The sequence below is a fragment of the Arctopsyche grandis genome, chromosome 1, assembly GCF_051622035.1.
Source record: "Arctopsyche grandis isolate Sample6627 chromosome 1, ASM5162203v2, whole genome shotgun sequence".
Classification (NCBI taxonomy): domain Eukaryota; kingdom Metazoa; phylum Arthropoda; class Insecta; order Trichoptera; family Hydropsychidae; genus Arctopsyche; species Arctopsyche grandis.
This window is the reverse complement of record NC_135355.1, coordinates 20,804,324-20,821,280: the sequence shown is the minus strand read 5'-3', so window position 1 is coordinate 20,821,280 and position 16,957 is coordinate 20,804,324. Positions and strand designations below refer to the sequence as shown.

The 16,957-nt window shown below is 33.5% G+C and overlaps 2 protein-coding genes across 2 annotated transcripts; one reads left to right on the top strand and one right to left on the bottom strand.

The window, feature by feature from the left end:
* The first annotated feature begins 1,226 nt into the window (after positions 1–1,226).
* On the top strand, positions 1,227–8,372 carry RtcB (RtcB RNA ligase). Its single transcript, XM_077436215.1, has 6 exons — positions 1,227–1,691; positions 6,583–6,713; positions 6,789–7,022; positions 7,097–7,567; positions 7,641–7,805; positions 7,889–8,372. Exons 1-6 carry the CDS (start codon positions 1,400–1,402, stop codon positions 8,114–8,116), a joined length of 1,521 nt encoding a protein of 506 aa, XP_077292341.1. The 5' UTR covers positions 1,227–1,399; the 3' UTR covers positions 8,117–8,372.
* Positions 8,278–15,048, bottom strand: LOC143917163 (peptidoglycan recognition protein 3-like). The gene is made up of 9 exons (XM_077438578.1): positions 14,952–15,048; positions 14,689–14,890; positions 14,498–14,616; positions 14,203–14,386; positions 9,275–9,435; positions 8,982–9,183; positions 8,791–8,909; positions 8,521–8,711; positions 8,278–8,405 (listed from the first exon to the last, which is right to left on the bottom strand). The coding sequence occupies exons 1-9, from the start codon at positions 15,022–15,024 to the stop codon at positions 8,310–8,312; spliced, it is 1,347 nt and encodes a 448-aa protein (XP_077294704.1). The 5' UTR covers positions 15,025–15,048; the 3' UTR covers positions 8,278–8,309.
* Positions 15,049–16,957: the final 1,909 nt, after the last annotated feature.

Sequence of the window (16,957 nt, the reverse complement as noted above, 5' to 3'; positions counted from 1 at the left end):
AATATTTGGCACTAGAGCTCTCGTTAGTATGATAGACTTTTCGGCTGCCAGATGTTCTGTTATAGATTTTAGTGACTTTTGGGCGAGCGCTTGTGGACAATAATCACCGAACCATTATTCATAGCGCCATATCATTTATATGTACATAAACAAGTAAAGCCAATGACTTTTTGCTCCAGCAAACATGTTGAAAAGGTAACATGTCCAAATGCAGGACACTTTCTGAAACAATGCTCAATGCTTGACGAATATCAAACTCGGGACGTTTAGTAACTTCATACACAGTGAACGAACGCCAGGGGTTCTCAATCGAGACGCCACCTGATGTCTTGAAGTTTGTATAGCTTGTGGTAAGCGTCGGCACTGGCTTTCCTCACGGTGTCCTCCTTCGTCGTCTGTGGTCTGGTCTCTGCTGATGTCGGCTCTGCGTCTGTCTCCCTCTCTCGTACAGTGTGCGTAGTGAGCGGGATGTTGGGAGATGGAAATGGAAGGATATTATTTATCAATGAAACCGGTCGTAAATCTGATCATAATGATTATATTTACACTTTGAATATACATAGAGCAAACAAGGTGAAAGAGGGGGGGGGGGGAGTAAAAAAAGAACCATGCGTGCTTGAGGTTATGTACTACCCACGCGTGGCTTTAGTTGTTTGCCTTCGAGACGAAGACAGACCAGGCTTCCTCCGTGCACACCGGATGGATACTGGAGCTGGTCTCCAAGTATCGTCAAACATCACCAGTCTCGAACTGGTGATTCGGTGGCGAGTGCGCGAGCCGCGAAAACACGCTGTTTACGCGGCGACGGTTGGCGCGCAAGTAGTGTGCACTGACCAGGGCGGCCAGCACCAAAAAACATCGGCCAGATTGTGGGTCGTAAGGCCACGAAAGCCGACCATCAGACAATTGGTCTGAACACACAGAGTTTTCTTTAAAAATGGTGAACGGATTTTCTGGAACTTGAATTCTCGTTAGTACAATATTTCGCGTTTATGACTTTCAATTGATGGACTTTTTGGGTTCCAGATGTTCCGTGATCGGGATTTTAGTGACTTGCGCGAGAACACTTTTTGCGGAATAATCACCGAGCCCTTTAAAATACATGTAGCCATTAAACGCACAATGGCTAGTAATATTGTAACCTACGTATTTTTTAAGGCGTCGGTATTTGATTTAAGGCGTCGATTAATAAAATATGCGTATTTTAAGATAAATAAAATCCACGCGATTGTACAATAACGTATGTTCGCAAATCCCGCTTAAAATCGTGCCATCTTCTCGAACGTACATATGTCAATATCTCGTGGTACCGAAGCCGGCATTGCAAATTGCACCATTTCTTATTGCGATCGTTTAGTTGCGATTGGGTCTCTAAATTCTTTATTTGAATACGTTCAGAATGGTTGTTCGTCAATATAATGAAGAATTGCAATACCTCGAAAAGATCAATCCGTATTGCTGGCGAATTAAAAAAGGCTTCCAACCAAACATGAAGGTGGAGGGTGTGTTTTATGTGAACAATACGCTGGAAAAGCTGATGCTGGAGGAACTCCGCAACGCTTGTCGTCCCGGCATGACTGGTGGTTTCCTTCCTGGGGTCAAACAGATTGCAAATGTTGCCGCTTTGCCTGGTATTGTGGGACGATCAATCGGATTGCCTGATATTCATTCAGGATACGGATTTGCGATAGGTAATACTTTAGTATGAAAATATTTCACTTTTTTTTTCTCATGTTTTAAATCTAAATAACACTTCGACAAATTACTTTTTTTTGGTTCAGAGAAGAGATATGACTTTTCTTATAGATATATGCCCAGTGAACACGAATCTGGTAATAAAAAATGTTGATTGACTCGAGATTCGGAGATATATGTGTTTTTTAAATCGCGCGATTTTTCTATATCTTGATGTTTGGTCGACGTCTCAAAATATGTCAATTTCCTGTTCAAAATGAATATTGGAATCTATAGTCGTGGTATTTTATCTTTCTTCTTCTTGTTAATGCCTTGTCCGCATCCGGACGTTGGCGACCACCTCGTCGATTATTTGAATATATCCGCATCGGTCTTCAGCGGCTCGGAACAGCTCTTCGGCGCTCATATCGGTCCACATGCGCATGTTTCGAAGCCAAGATAACTTTTTCCTGCTAATCCATTTTTTTCCTTCTATTTTCCCCATGGTTATCAAACGGAGAAATTCGTATTTTGGACCCCGTATCATGTGTCCGAGGTACTCCATCTTTCTCCGCTTGATGACAGAAACAAGTTCCCTGCCTCTCCCCATCATGCCGAGGACAGCTTCGTTTGATATCTTTTTGGTCCACGGAATCTTCAGCATACGCCTATAGACCCACATCTCAAAAGCTTCAATGCGGCTGATCATCTTGGTTTTCAGAGTCCACGTCTCACATCCGTGTAGTAATACTGTCCAGACGTAGCTCTTCGCGAATCTCAACCGCGTATGAAGATTGAGATGCTTGTTTGTAAGCGCCGCCTTCATTTTTACAAATGCTATTCTAGCCATCTCGATGCGGATTCTTAAATCTTCATCTGGGTCCATCTCTTCATTCAGCCAGGTACCCAGGTATTTGAATCTTTTTACTCTTTCTATCACCTCTCCATCCAAGGTTAGATTCCTGGTGTCTGTTTGCATTCTATCTACTATCATAAATTTTGTCTTCTTTAGATTTATGCGCAGACCTCTTTGATTGCTTTCTTGATGTACACGGTCTAGAGATCTTTGCAGGTCTGCTAAATTTTCAGCGACTAGTGCCGTGTCATCAGCATATCATATATTGGTGATCGTCTCGCCGCCCACCTTGATGCCCTCCGCCTCTTGGAGAGCATCGTGGAAGATGGATTCGGTATAGGTGTTAAAAAGAGTAGGTGATAGGATGCATCCTTGCCTGACGCCCCGTTCTATAGGAATCTCATCAGTGAATTGATCATCGACACGTACTACTGCAGTCTGATTCCAATAAATATTTCGTAGCAATCTGACATCTCTGTCATCCAGGCCAATATTTTTTAATGTTTCCATCAGGCGAGCGTGTTGGACACGGTCAAAGGCCTTTTCAAAGTCTATAAAGCAGATGTACACAGGTTTACGGACTCCTCTGCATCTTTGGAGTAGTGTTTTCATACAGAAAAGGGCCTCTCGGGTACCCAAGCCTTGTCTGAACCCAAACTGCTCTCTGCTAATCGCCTCTTCACACCGTGAGTAAATTCTGCCCTGTATTATCTTTAGTAGGATCTTCAATGTGTGACTCATTAGGCTAATTATTCTGAAGTCGCTACACGTCCTCGCGTTACTCTTTTTGGGCAACGGGATAAATATGGATTGTAACCAATCGCTAGGTACTTCGCCTGATAAATATATTTTATTGAAGAGTTTTGTTAGATCTTCTATGTTATCGTCGTCCAATAACTTGAGAAATTCGGCAGGAATCAGATCCGGTCCAGTAGCTTTCCGACTCTTTGCTAGTTTTATAGCATGTTCCACTTCGGATTTCAATATATATGGTCCCGTTTCTGGATCTTCAATATGCCCTCCGGTTTCTCTATTGTCTTTAAATAGCAATTTTGTGTACTCGGTCCATTCTGATTTCTTCTCATCCATATTTAAAATGATTTTTCCATTTTTATTCCTAAGGAGTCTGAAATCTTTTTTTCTGAATGATCCTGTTGCTTCTTTTAGTTTTTTATGTACGTTAAATTCGTCGTGTTTTTCTTGTAATTTTTCAATTTCGTTACATTTATTTTCCATCCATTTTTCTTTGATTTCTTTAATTTTCCTTTGAATTTGGCGGTGAATATTTTTATATTGTGTTGGATTATTATGTTTGTGTTTTCTACGTTCTTCCATTAAATGTATAATTTCATCCGTCATCCAAGGTTGTTTTTTATTAATTATTTGATTTGTTTCAAGAAACTTTTTCCCAGATTGGGTCATTGCTGATTTCATACCTTCCCACTTTAAGTTTACATTACTATTTTCTTCAATACATTTTTGTTTAAAATTTTTATTGAGATCTTTTGTAAATTGTTCGTGGATCGTAAGATTTTTAAGCAGCTCTAAATCCAATCTTGGTTTAGGTTTTGATGCTCTTAAAATCTTTTTCAGTCTTATCTTCAATTTCCCACAAAGTAGATTATGATCGGATGCCACGTCTGCACCAGGGTAGGTTTTCACCGATTTTATACTATTTTTAAAAATCTACTGTTTATCAAAATAAAGTCAATTTGGTTTCGCACAATATTATCAGGACAGTCCATTGGGGATTTCCATGTGTATAATCTTCTTTTAGGTAGCTTAAAGAAAGTATTCAAGATAACATACTGCTCTTCCTGGCAAAACTGAACTAGTCTGTCTCCTCTCTCATTTCTTTCTCCAAGTCCGAAGTGACCAGTTATACCCATTGTTTCTTCGTCTCCAACTTTGGCGTTGAAATCTCCCATTATAATGTTAACATCGTGTTTTTTCGTATATGTCATCAATTCTTTGATTTGTTGATAAAATTCTTCAATCTCATTTTCTTCTTTATCGAAAGTGGGGGCATACACTTGTATTATGTTAACATTTATAGGTTTTCCTGCTAATTGTATCATCATGACTCGTTCAGATAACGGAATAAAGTTTCTCACACTTTTACTGATGTCGTCTTCCAGAATCACAGCAACACCATTCTTATGAGTGCCGTCAAGCGATCCCGAGTAGTAAGTCGTATATCCATTGCAATGCATCGTTTTTCCTGCTCCAGGCCATCTAGCTTCGCTTATGCCGAGCATCTGTATTTGGTTTTTTTTCATTTCTATTTGCAGATTTTCAATTTTACCTGCTTGATACATGGTCCTAACGTTCCATGTACCAATTTTTCGTATGTTCACCACTTTGAGTCCGGGGATTCTTAGCACCCCTGTCCCATTGAAGGGACGCCGGAGACTCGGGGCCGTGGTTTTAGGTTTTCTCTTCATGGTGGTTATACTAGGGATATGAGAGCACAGTAGTTTTCCCCAAACCTTCTGCTCCGCAGAATTCAAACCGATTGAGTGGCTGCCACGTCGCTTTGAATCTTCCATCGTTTGCCGTTTTAGTATATTGCATATACTTCCGCCGTGGATGGTACTGACAGAGCTGCTGCCCACTGCCAGGGAATTTTTTATGGAGTTTCCTTCTCTATGAAAGGTGTTACGGTACCTTTCAAAACCGGGTTGTGCTTTTGTTAAGCGGCAGCACTTACTCGCCGCTGACCTGAGACCGTCATAGTGTTGTGTGACATTTTATAGAGTGAAACTTACCACGGATTCACTCATCACCACTCTTATCTCAGCGCTCCTTGTCCAGGATCACCATGTCGCCATGGCAGTTGACTACAAGAGTCGTTCCCCTATTTGCAACTTGGGGACCTGAGCGGTTGCATGGAGCTCTGCTCTGAGCTTATTAATTACTCCGTGCGGACGGACGTGTGTTTCCATTTATGATATATTTACATATATAGACAGTTTATTCACAATCATAATATTTATGAAATTAGTACCAAACAATAACGTTAACGTTGAGTACAAGTATCCAATATATTAAATTATCAACATTAAATAAAATTCACACTCAATATTAAATAATCAATTATGAAATAATTCAACATTGAAATATAAACCATTCAACACTCAATATTAAATATGAAATAATTCAACGTTAAACATTATCAATACTATCATTTATAAATCAATCGACGTTAATAATAAATTATTATCAAAAGAAATGTGATCGAAATTATGTGGGTAATTATGTAAATATGAAAATATTATAAATTTAAATTCCATTTAAAAAAAAAAAATGAAATCAAGCATAGGTAATGATTCTGAATATGTACTAACTTGCGAAGCGCCAGAAGAGCTAAATACTCATCCCAGCACCTCCTCTTTAGCTCCAATTTAACACAAAATTCTACATACTTATCGGAACAACACACAAACGCACGTCCGCACCGAGCTCGCTCAACCCGCGAAATCCTTAATTTGTAATCCTTAATTTTATCTTTAATTTGTAGTAATCTTCAGCTTTCAGCAAAATTCAAAAGTACGTATTTTCACTTAATACTATTTTATATTGAGTTTTTTCTATTGAAACATGTTTATTGGGATAATGTTCTGACCACGCTATTTTTTGTTTTCGTTTAAAAGGTTTAATTGGAAGTGTGTAGAACTTTAAATCAGTAAAATTGCGAGCAAAAAGCTCGTACTAGTATTTACTCGTATTTACACGGATCTGAATATAATTAATAGGAATAATATATTAAATTATCTTTATATGAGAATTAAATAAAATTCTACAAAAAGCATATTTCGACTATTCTTGTGGATTAATAACAAAAATTCTATTGATAACTGGCTTACCTGGATAAAATTAACGAATTTTTGTCATATCTCGTCTGAACCATTTTTCGTGTCGAACAGTGTAATTCGAATTCTTTAAATTCAATTTTAATATATATTTATATATATATATATATATATATATATATATATATATATATATATATATATATATATATATATATATATATATATTTTTTTTTTTAGGAAATATGGCTGCATTTGATATGACCGATCCTAAATCAGTGGTCTCTCCTGGAGGTGTTGGCTTCGATATCAATTGTGGAGTTAGACTACTTCGCACTAATTTGCATGCCAAAGATATTATGCCTATTAAGGTTTGTATTTATTTCTATATGTTATTCCTTATTGTGTTACAGTTTTTGAATAATATAAAAATGTTTTCATTATAGGAACAATTGACACAAAGCCTTTTCGATCATATTCCAGTAGGTGTTGGTTCTAAAGGTATAATTCCGATGAACGCTCGAGACTTAGATGAAGCGCTAGAAATGGGAATGGACTGGTCGTTACGTGAAGGTTACATTTGGGCTGAAGACAAAGAACACTGTGAAGAATATGGAAGAATGTTAAATGCTGATCCATCCAAAGTCAGTATGCGGGCTAAAAAACGAGGTCTCCCACAGGTTTATTTGACATTTATATTAAAAGTGTTATATAAAAACAGTGTGCCAACGATTAATATTCATTGCCATCTTAGCTTGGAACATTGGGCGCCGGAAATCATTATGCCGAAATTCAAGTAGTAGAAGAAATATTCGATAAGTATGCTGCTAGTAAAATGGGTATCGAACGACTGGGCCAAGTATGTGTGATGATTCATTCGGGAAGTCGTGGATTTGGACACCAGGTTGCCACTGATGCTTTAGTTCAAATGGAGAAGGCTATGAAGAGAGATAATATAGAGACAAACGATAGGCAATTGGCATGCGCTCGTATCAATTCTCAAGAAGGTCAAGACTATCTGAAATCAATGGCAGCTGCAGCTAATTTTGCTTGGGTCAATCGTAGCTCAATGACATTCCTTACGAGACAAGCTTTTGCTAAACAATTTAATATGGCTCCAGATGATCTCGATATGCATGTAATCTACGATGTTTCTCATAATATAGCTAAAGTTGAGGAGCATATCGTTGATGGTAAACTAAAACCCCTATTAGTACACAGAAAAGTAAGTCAATTATCCTCAAATGTATACGATTTTTAAATTTACAAATGACAAATAATATTTATTACATCTATAGGGGTCTACACGTGCATTTCCACCTCATCATCCTCTTATACCAGTAGACTATCAGCTTACAGGTCAACCTGTATTAATTGGTGGAACAATGGGAACATGCAGTTACGTACTTACAGGTACTCACCAAGGAATGACTGAAACTTTCGGATCAACATGTCATGGAGCTGTATGTCTAGTATTTAAAAACTTTAGCATAATTAATATATGTACATATGTACATAAATTTATCAAAAAAAATTCTAATTTCAGGGTCGAGCGCTTTCTCGAGCCAAATCGAGACGAAACATTGATTACAAAGATGTATTAGCTAAAATGGAGGAAATGGGAATATCAATCAGGGTGGCGTCGCCTAAGCTTGTGATGGAAGAAGCGCCTGAATCGTACAAAAATGTCACTGATGTTGTTGATACTTGTCATGCAGCTGGTATCAGCAAAAAATGCATCAAATTAAAACCCATTGCTGTTATTAAGGGATGATCTAAAACTACCTCAATATATTCTGAATTTAAGATTATGTATCATGAAATTGCTTCAAAAATAAATAATAGCTTTTTAAATATTGAACCATTAAATATATGCCAAATAATGGTTGTGTGAGTGTGTTTAATTTCAGTGCTTTTATATTGAGTATGCATACTATTTATTTGTTGTCATTTTTACAAAATTTTCATTATAAAATAAAGTCATTGCAATTTAACAAAATACACGAAATTATTGATACAATATTGATATGAAATATTGGATTGCTCTTCGATTTCATTGAAATCTATAATATGAAAAAAAGTAATTCGTTATTAATAATAATCATTTTGGAAAATATTTTGGTTGAAGCATTCAGTAATATGAATTAAAATAATCAAATATCACCAAAATCAGCGAACATTATTCGTTAGAATTTCGGTGAAATGTGGCCACTGTTTAATTTCATCGAAAAGCTTTTGGCCTGGACTAAGAGTTGCCATAACTTGTCTGTGACCTAAAAGTGCATAGTCTTCATCCAGTTTGCCAAGCTTCACTCCACATTTGAGTAAAATTTTAAGAGCGTTCAGTGCTTCTTTAGATGGCAGCTTTTCTACAATTAATAAATTAAAATATAATTTATGGATGTATTTATGTATATATTAAGTATTTATACATGTATCTATGTATACCTGAAAAATTTCCTATGAACGCAATGCCCAAAGCTTTTGTGTTCCAATTTTTAGAATGACTTCCAACTTTGTCCCAACCCCTACCTTCATAAATATTTCCATCATTACCAATCAAGAAACTTAAACAAATGGAATTTTTTTGTTTATTTTTGCTGTATTACATACTATGTACTTTATAAGATTTGTCTTACTTGTAAGCAATATCGCCAAAGTGTCTTTCTTGGATATGATATTGTTGTATATTCTGAATTTTGTCTAGACAATCTGTGATAGAATGACACTCCTGTGATACGGTATGTGAAATTATGGCGAAACATGGTATAGATGTCATTTCATCGACACCTTGCGATGGTTTCGAATGCCACTGCCTTTTAGCTACAATTTGTGAACATTCTGCAATAAAAAATAAATAGACTTTTTCGATATACATACGTTTGTTAAAGATAAATGTAATATTTAAGAATATATGTATATATGTTTTTACCATCTTCCACTACATGAACGTTAGCACTGATGATGTCTACTAGTGTGACAAAAAATATAAATCTTAGTAAAAATGTTGAGTTGTGGGATTCCATTTTTAAATGTACAGTTTCAATGTACGTAGTTAAAAATATCAGTGAAGCAAATACGGCTAAGTTTGTGCTTATATGCATATCCATATGAATACAGTGTGATTTAAAAGATGATTTTTATAAAAGTTCCTCAAACGTTTTTTATTAAAATACCTGAAACATATTTCTGTGATAATCATTAATTAGTAATCATAGTATGACTGGAATTTGTGTAGACTCTGCTATGAAATAGATTAAAATAAATTTTACCTGATTTTAAACGCGTTATTGTAGTTGTGTAGGCTTTACTAGGAAATTTATTACGATAAATTTACTAAAATTTATATACTTATTATTATATTACCCATGTTATTATATTACATTAAAATTTATATACAACTAGCTGTATTACCCGGCTTCGCTCGGTATTTGCAATATAAACCGCTTAAACATGACTAATCTAATAGTAAACATTTTATTAAAAAAAAAAAAAATTTTATATAAAAACATTAAGTCTAGAATCTGGCGGCTGCGCCCCAAGAGGCTGGGACCCATGCGGCTGCGCCCCCTGCGGGGTCCCATGAAGGTAGCGCCCCATGCGGCTGCGAACCCCGCGGGGACTTCGAATCCTTTGAATCGAAAAAAATCGAATCGGCGCCTATGAATCGAAAATAAAAATAATTGGAATCATTTGTTCGATGACGTCACGAATCTACGAACGAACAAAGGATAGATACATACATACATATGTATATACAAAGTCCAAATTATATATTAGATTATAAAGCTATTGTAGTTATGCAAGCTTAACTAAGAAACTGATAACGATAAAATTATATACTTATTTTACCATTATAAAAGAAAATGGTTTTCTTCCATTAATTATTCTACATACATTCAAAATTATAGTATCTCGTTTTTTAATCATTTCAGGTAGTTTTGTATAAACTTCATTGTATGTGTTTAAAAAAAACGAGAACAATGAAAATTTACACGTTGCAAATACTTTATGTTTACCCTATTCATTTATAATTTCTGTGTGAAGAAATTAATCGCAAAACGAAAAGGATTCCCCGTCAGAATCGTTTTTTTTTTAATTACAATTATACTACTGATAAGCCATGACTTGTTTTCTTTCACATATGTACGTATTACGTAAATATGTTTTGTACGTATGTATATGTATACTGGATGTGCTCTAATTCATCACCTCATCTGTTTTTATCATACATTTTAAAATAATGAATAAATAAACAACATATACAACCAGTACTGTAGCGAGGGCGCTTGATGCGAGGAGCGCCGAAGCCGTCCCTCGCCTATTTTTTAAGAAAAATTCTTAGTAAAATATTTAAAATTTCAGATGAATTCTATGTATTTTTGAAATATCAATTTGTATATATGTACGTTCATTTTATGTTTCAATTATGTACACATTTTGTTCAAGGCAGGGTAATGATGTTTTTTATTTCTTTTGAATTCTAAGAAATTGACCGAAGGAATGAAAACGAACAATGGTATGACGAAACTGCTTCTAAAAATGCATAAATACTGGATACGGTTTACTAAGTTCTATGTTCGCTAAAATCCTGGGATGAGGTGTACATATTTTTAGCATTACGTTAAGTTATAATTATTTTTATTATTCTGTAAACTTGGAAAAAATAATTTCCTTTTGTAAGTTGCGAATTAAAAAAACACGAAATCGAGCCCATAGTTCTTTACACACATATAAGTTGATGAGTAATAACTAAATAAAAATTAATATTAAAATATCGGGGTAACGATTACGTGTTATTTTGATATTTATTGTAATATAAAATTAGGTCGAATAATTTATTTTATTTATTTAATAGTTTTGGACCATTGTGGCATTACAGGAAGAACCTAATGCGCCTTTGTATCATTGTGTATTAATTTAAAATGATCGTTTTTGAATATAATTAAATGGTTTAAATTATAATATAATATTATAGATAGCCATTAACATTGCACTAAATTGAATATAAAACCAGATCATAATAAAAGGAAATCTAAACACAAAAATATGTCAAGGTGAATTGGCTTAAGACGAATCCTTAACTTAAAATATAGAAAAAAATTCATATTATAATGCAATTACAAAAAAGATTTAAAAGAATTCAACAGTGGCAAAATAATTTTGCCACTTGTTGACTTAATGTATCTGAACAAAATTTGGAAAATAAAAGGGTCCACTTTCACAAAATTACTTGGAAATAGATTGTGATCAATTTCTAAATGAACTTAAATGTTTAAAACATCAATTAAAAACTTTTTGTGGAGATAAACATCCCAGAAGCATGTATCACATTGGGGTGCACCTCACGGGATTGAATGTGAAATGCACGAAAAACCAAATATCGGAAGGCAAAGATCTTAAGTCGAAATATCAAAAAAAAAGGGTGCATGGTAAACGGTACATACTCACTAAATTTGCGCGAGTAGGATACAACAGGAACAAGAGGAACAGGATTTTCCTCCCGTATTCTGCGCGCGCACATTAATACGTGAGGAAAAGCCTGTTCCTCTTGTTCCTGTTATGTACCGTTTACCATGCACCCTTTTTTTTTGATCTTTCGATTTTCGATCTTTCCCTTCCGATATTTGGTTTTTCGTGCATTTCACATTCGATCCCGTGGGGTAGACCCATCACATTGATATTTTAAATATACTGGGTAGATAGGATTTACAAGAATCCTTTCCCAATATCGAGTTAGTGATACGCATATTTATCACAATGGCTACGATAGTGGCTTCGGCAGAAAGGAGTTTTAGTAAATTAAAAATTATTTGAGATCAACCAGCGGTCAAGAGAGATTATCAAATCTAAGTATATTATCAATAGAAAGTGAATTATTAACAATATAAATTTCGGTAATATAATAATTGGTTTCTGGTCTAGACAGATTTATTGTTTTAGTTAAAGAAAAAATTATTTGAAACAAACATTAGTAAAAATAAAAATATATTGTGTTTCAAGCGCACTGATTCCTTTTATAATATGACTTGTATTTGTTTCAAAATTCTCAATGTGGTGCATTTATAATATAAAAAATAATGCTGTTTTTTTGTATTTTATTTAAATGTGTGATTTATATATTTCAATAATGTAATTATTTTAATCTAATGAAAAAATAATAAAGGGGCAACAAATTTGATATTTGCCAAGGGCGCCAAAAACATCGATACGGCTCTGTATACAACATAAATTACCGTAAACGATATATACAACACAGTTTATATCAATATGTTATTTATTATCAAATTTTGATAACGAGATCGCACAAATGTCCATCGTTAGAATGCTGAGAGATTCGAAACCTTGCTATTGCATATCCAGACTACCCAAGTTTATTGTAATAGAACAATGAGTCCATCTTAAATGATTCGCTTGATTACAATTGTTCAAACACATATGTATGATATCGGATCAATCCGGTTAAAAAGTTCGAGCGATTAAATCCGGTAATGTTGCAGCCTAATTTAAGCCTCTGCATTTTTACAATGTTTATCTTATTAGATTATGCGATTACGAAAATCTTTATTCCTTAGTGCGCTGAAAAATTTGCAAAGATCTACTTGTAAATTGTATTTCAGATCGCCTCTAATCACCAGCGATTCCCTCCAATCGAGCCATTATTCTTCAAATGGTCTAAACATTAGGGTTGTGTTGTGTTATTGTCTTAGAAATGTTCGTAATTCTAACAAATTATAAATTAAAATTGATGCGATGCGCTTTTGAGAAGTATGGCGATTAGTTTATAAAATTGAATAGTTTGAAAGGAAATAAAATTAAAAAAATAAAAATAAAAGATTTGGTGATATATTTTGGGGTTCGGTGATTACTAGTCAAATTTGAACCGGTCGCTCTAGATCGGTCACACGTGATCACCCGTCACACTAAAACTGGTCACGAGAAAACTGGTCACACCCTAAAATCAGTCAACCAGTTTTCTCGTGACCAGTTTTACTGTGAAGGGTGATCACGTGTGACCGATCTAGAGCGACCGGTTCACATTTGACTGGTAGTCCGTTTACCATATTTTGGAACAGCCAATATACATAATATATATGTACATTATTTTTAGAATATATTTTAATTTCTGTATATTACATTTGCATAAACTAATTCCTTGCTTTATTAACACTCATAATAAATCATTCATATACATACAATGTATTTTAAGATCAACCAGCGGTCAAGGATTGAAACCCATTTTATTGAATACTAGTGGTTTTACCCGGCTTCGCTCGGTATTTGTAATATAAACCGTTTAAACATGGCTAATCTAATAGTAAACATTTGATTAAATTTATTTGAATAGTTTTATTTTATTTGAATATTCATTTGTGTTTTATTAGATTGAAGGTCTGACCGCACTATGCGTCTGCGACACGAACGGCAGCGTGCGGTCAAATATTATTTGTATGAAATTGTATGAGATATAACGCACTACGCATCACGCGACAGAGTTGCCTTTTGTATCAACTTTGCCGTGTTGTGTCGTACTGCAGCAGTCGACGGCCGTATAGTGCGGTCAGACCTTAAACGGCACGGATTCTACGAACCAAACAAACAAATAGACATACATACAAAGTCTCTTTCGAAATTATATATTAGAAGATTTATGTATGTATATAGTTCAATTTCAAATATATCTTTTAAAATAAAACGTATTTTAATAAAACCATTTTTAGTTCAGTTTTATTTAGTATTATTTTCATTATAATTAATAAATGACGGAAGACAGTTTTAAATGTATTTTTTGAAATAATATTTTTATATAATTTAAATATACAGTATTTTAATGGATTTTCTACAAAATGTGAGTAATTTTATGGATTTTCTACAAAATGTGACCAGCTTGTTATCTCCTGATACAATCTAGCACCAGGACTTGCCGTAGAAATGATCTGGCGATGTCCTACAAGTTTGTAACGTGAATCCAACTCTGACAATTCAACTCCACATTCCAGCAATTTCTTTGCTGCATCTAAAGCTGCCTGTGGTGGTAGTTTATCTGAAATTGATATTAGAATTTACATAAAATTTCAATATCGTTCGTTAATACTTTATATAAAACCAATATCATTAGTTAATGTTTTTGAATTGGTGTTAGCATGAAGCTAACCAGAAAAATCTCCAATGAAAGCTATCCCAATAGCTTTAGAATTCCATTTGTAAGTGTGAGCTCCAACTTTGTGCCATCCTGTACCTTCGTAAACATTACCATCTCCGCCAATGAGGAAACTTTAATATTGATATAAAAAATTAAACATTAACATTTTTTTAATAATTAACACATTTAATATCTGATCTTACTTGTAACCAATGTCATGATAGTTCAATTCATCCATTTGATAGCTTTGTATATTTCCAACTCGACTATTACATGCTGAAAATGTATTACATTCAGGTGTAACAGTATGTTCAATAATAGCATACTTCACTGGAATCAACATATATTCAACTTCTTTGTTTGGTTTTGCACCCCATTGTCTTCTCGTGATAATATTAGGGCATTCTAAAGTTTATTTTAAATGTAAGTTATAGTAAATTGTCGTAATTTTAACTTATGTACGTACCAGAATAAATGTCTTCAATGAATAGGAAGAAAATCAAAGTTAATACCAAATACACTGCATGAATCGCCATCATGTTTGTTTATGCACGGTTAATAAGAATATTAAATATGCAAGAATTTACTTGCAGTCATTATTTATATGTCAATATAAAATACAGGTTGTTTTAAAAATAGTCAAACATTCCATTCAATGTGAATTTTAAATTTTAAGTTTCTATATATACAAATGTATTACACATTTTTCATAAATAATAATGCATTATAACTGTAAATTTTTTTTCAAATGCCAAGTCAACATACTTAATTCATACTAATGAGCCTTTTAAGTTTCTCTATAGATTACATACACATATAATATGTATTTCCAGTTAATACAAATATACCATAAAGAACACACTGTAAATATTGTTGTGTTGTGACAATATTTACAAAACTTTTCTCAGTACTCATTATCGAGTGTGTGCGATAACCTTTCTCAATCTGAATTTAATTTATTTCTTGTTTTTCACATTGTTTATAATAAGTCTGAAAGTTGAAATAACAACACAATATCTGTCAATGATTTCATAACTTTATTGGTCACAAAATTTGTTCCAGGTTCGTAAAATTTCTATATCACATTGTTTATAAAAATTAGGTACACTCCATACATTGAATTTGAAATCTGTTGCAGAATCTCTAATATTTTTAATTATTCACTTGAGTAATTCGAATATTCGATGTTTTTGTAAATTGGTTATTCGGTATGAAAATAAGATCAAACTTACACTGCAATTACTATTTAGTAATGTATAATTTTTATCATAAAATAGCTAGGCAGCGTCTATCAAAATAACAAAATGTGTGAATAGAAATTATTTTGCAGTTGGGCCTCGTTTCGGTAATATGAAAATATTATTCATTGTATTTGTTTTGAAAAACATTTGAATTATTAAAGCCACTTACGTTTCCCAATTAATCTTCCCTCTGTCTATGCTTTAGAAATGGGTGCTGCGATAGTTAAGGTCAGCCACCTTTTTTTTTTCATTATTTATGTTATAAGCCAGTGGCGGCTCGTCTATATGGGCTGCGGGCTGCAGACCTCCCAGAATAATACATATGCATGCTATTTTTGTTTACATTTGATCACCGGTATGATAGTTTGTTTGCATTTGATAGTTTGGATTTTTTTTAACTTGACTTGACTTATAGATACAGTAGCTTTTATTTACTTTTTGTTTTACCTTTCTGTATAAGTGAGATTGTTCTGTATTTAACCTCACTTCACATTAGTTTATATAAATGGGTATTCCAATATATATTTACAATTAATGAACTTGGGTTTAGTATCACAATGATTAAATCTTTTCAATTCACAACGCTTATATTATACCTAAACTATATTTTTGAATAGATACGGGAAGGCAAAAGTCACTTTCTGGTTCAAAATTTATGCAACTTTTTATTTTATTAATAATTAATCAATGAAATTGAAAACAAAACCTTAAAATTTTAAAATGCATATTATAATATAATAAGTAATAAATAAAGTATTATATTATTATCTGGGAAAACAATTCATAATTCTTTCCTTCTTTGCACGTATTCATTCGTTGATGCATCAGACATGATGAATCAAGAGACGGATCTTGAAATTCCATCAGAAAGCGTAAGTATTTTTGAATTATTAACACGATAATATTATTCATATATGAATTGGTACTATTCATTTCATTATAACAAAATTGAAGCGCTATGGCGGAATATACATAATAACATTAAGGATTTGTTTTAAGAAATTTTGAAATAAAAAGTTACAAACATTTAAGATTTAAAAATGACTTTCAATCCAGTAGAAAAATTAAATGTAATAGAACTAAAACTGATAAACAAATATTAATTAAAAATCAAGAAAAACATCTAAGAAGTTCATGGAATGTATGTACATACATAGATATATACTTACTAGTTTATATATACTTAAAAGTTTTATTTTGAATATAGAATTATTGAGCATGATTGTAATAG

What these genes read in the sequence shown, in the direction of transcription:
- RtcB (XM_077436215.1), top strand. Translation starts at nt 1,400, where the DNA reads ATGGTTGTTCGTCAATATAATGAAGAATTGCAATACCTCGAAAAGATC. An exon ending in AAAAACGAGGTCTCCCACAG is followed by an intron (nt 7,023 to 7,096) that starts GTTTATTTGACA and finishes TTGCCATCTTAG; the next exon opens with CTTGGAACATTGGGCGCCGG. An exon ending in CCCTATTAGTACACAGAAAA is followed by an intron (nt 7,568 to 7,640) that starts GTAAGTCAATTA and finishes TTACATCTATAG; the next exon opens with GGGTCTACACGTGCATTTCC.
- LOC143917163 (XM_077438578.1), bottom strand. Translation starts at nt 15,024, where the DNA reads ATGATGGCGATTCATGCAGTGTATTTGGTATTAACTTTGATTTTCTTC. An exon ending in TATCATGACATTGGTTACAA is followed by an intron (nt 14,617 to 14,688) that starts GTAAGATCAGAT and finishes TCAATATTAAAG; the next exon opens with TTTCCTCATTGGCGGAGATG. An exon ending in CATTTTGTAGAAAATCCATA is followed by an intron (nt 9,436 to 14,202) that starts AAATTACTCACA and finishes TATGCATATAAG; the next exon opens with CACAAACTTAGCCGTATTTG.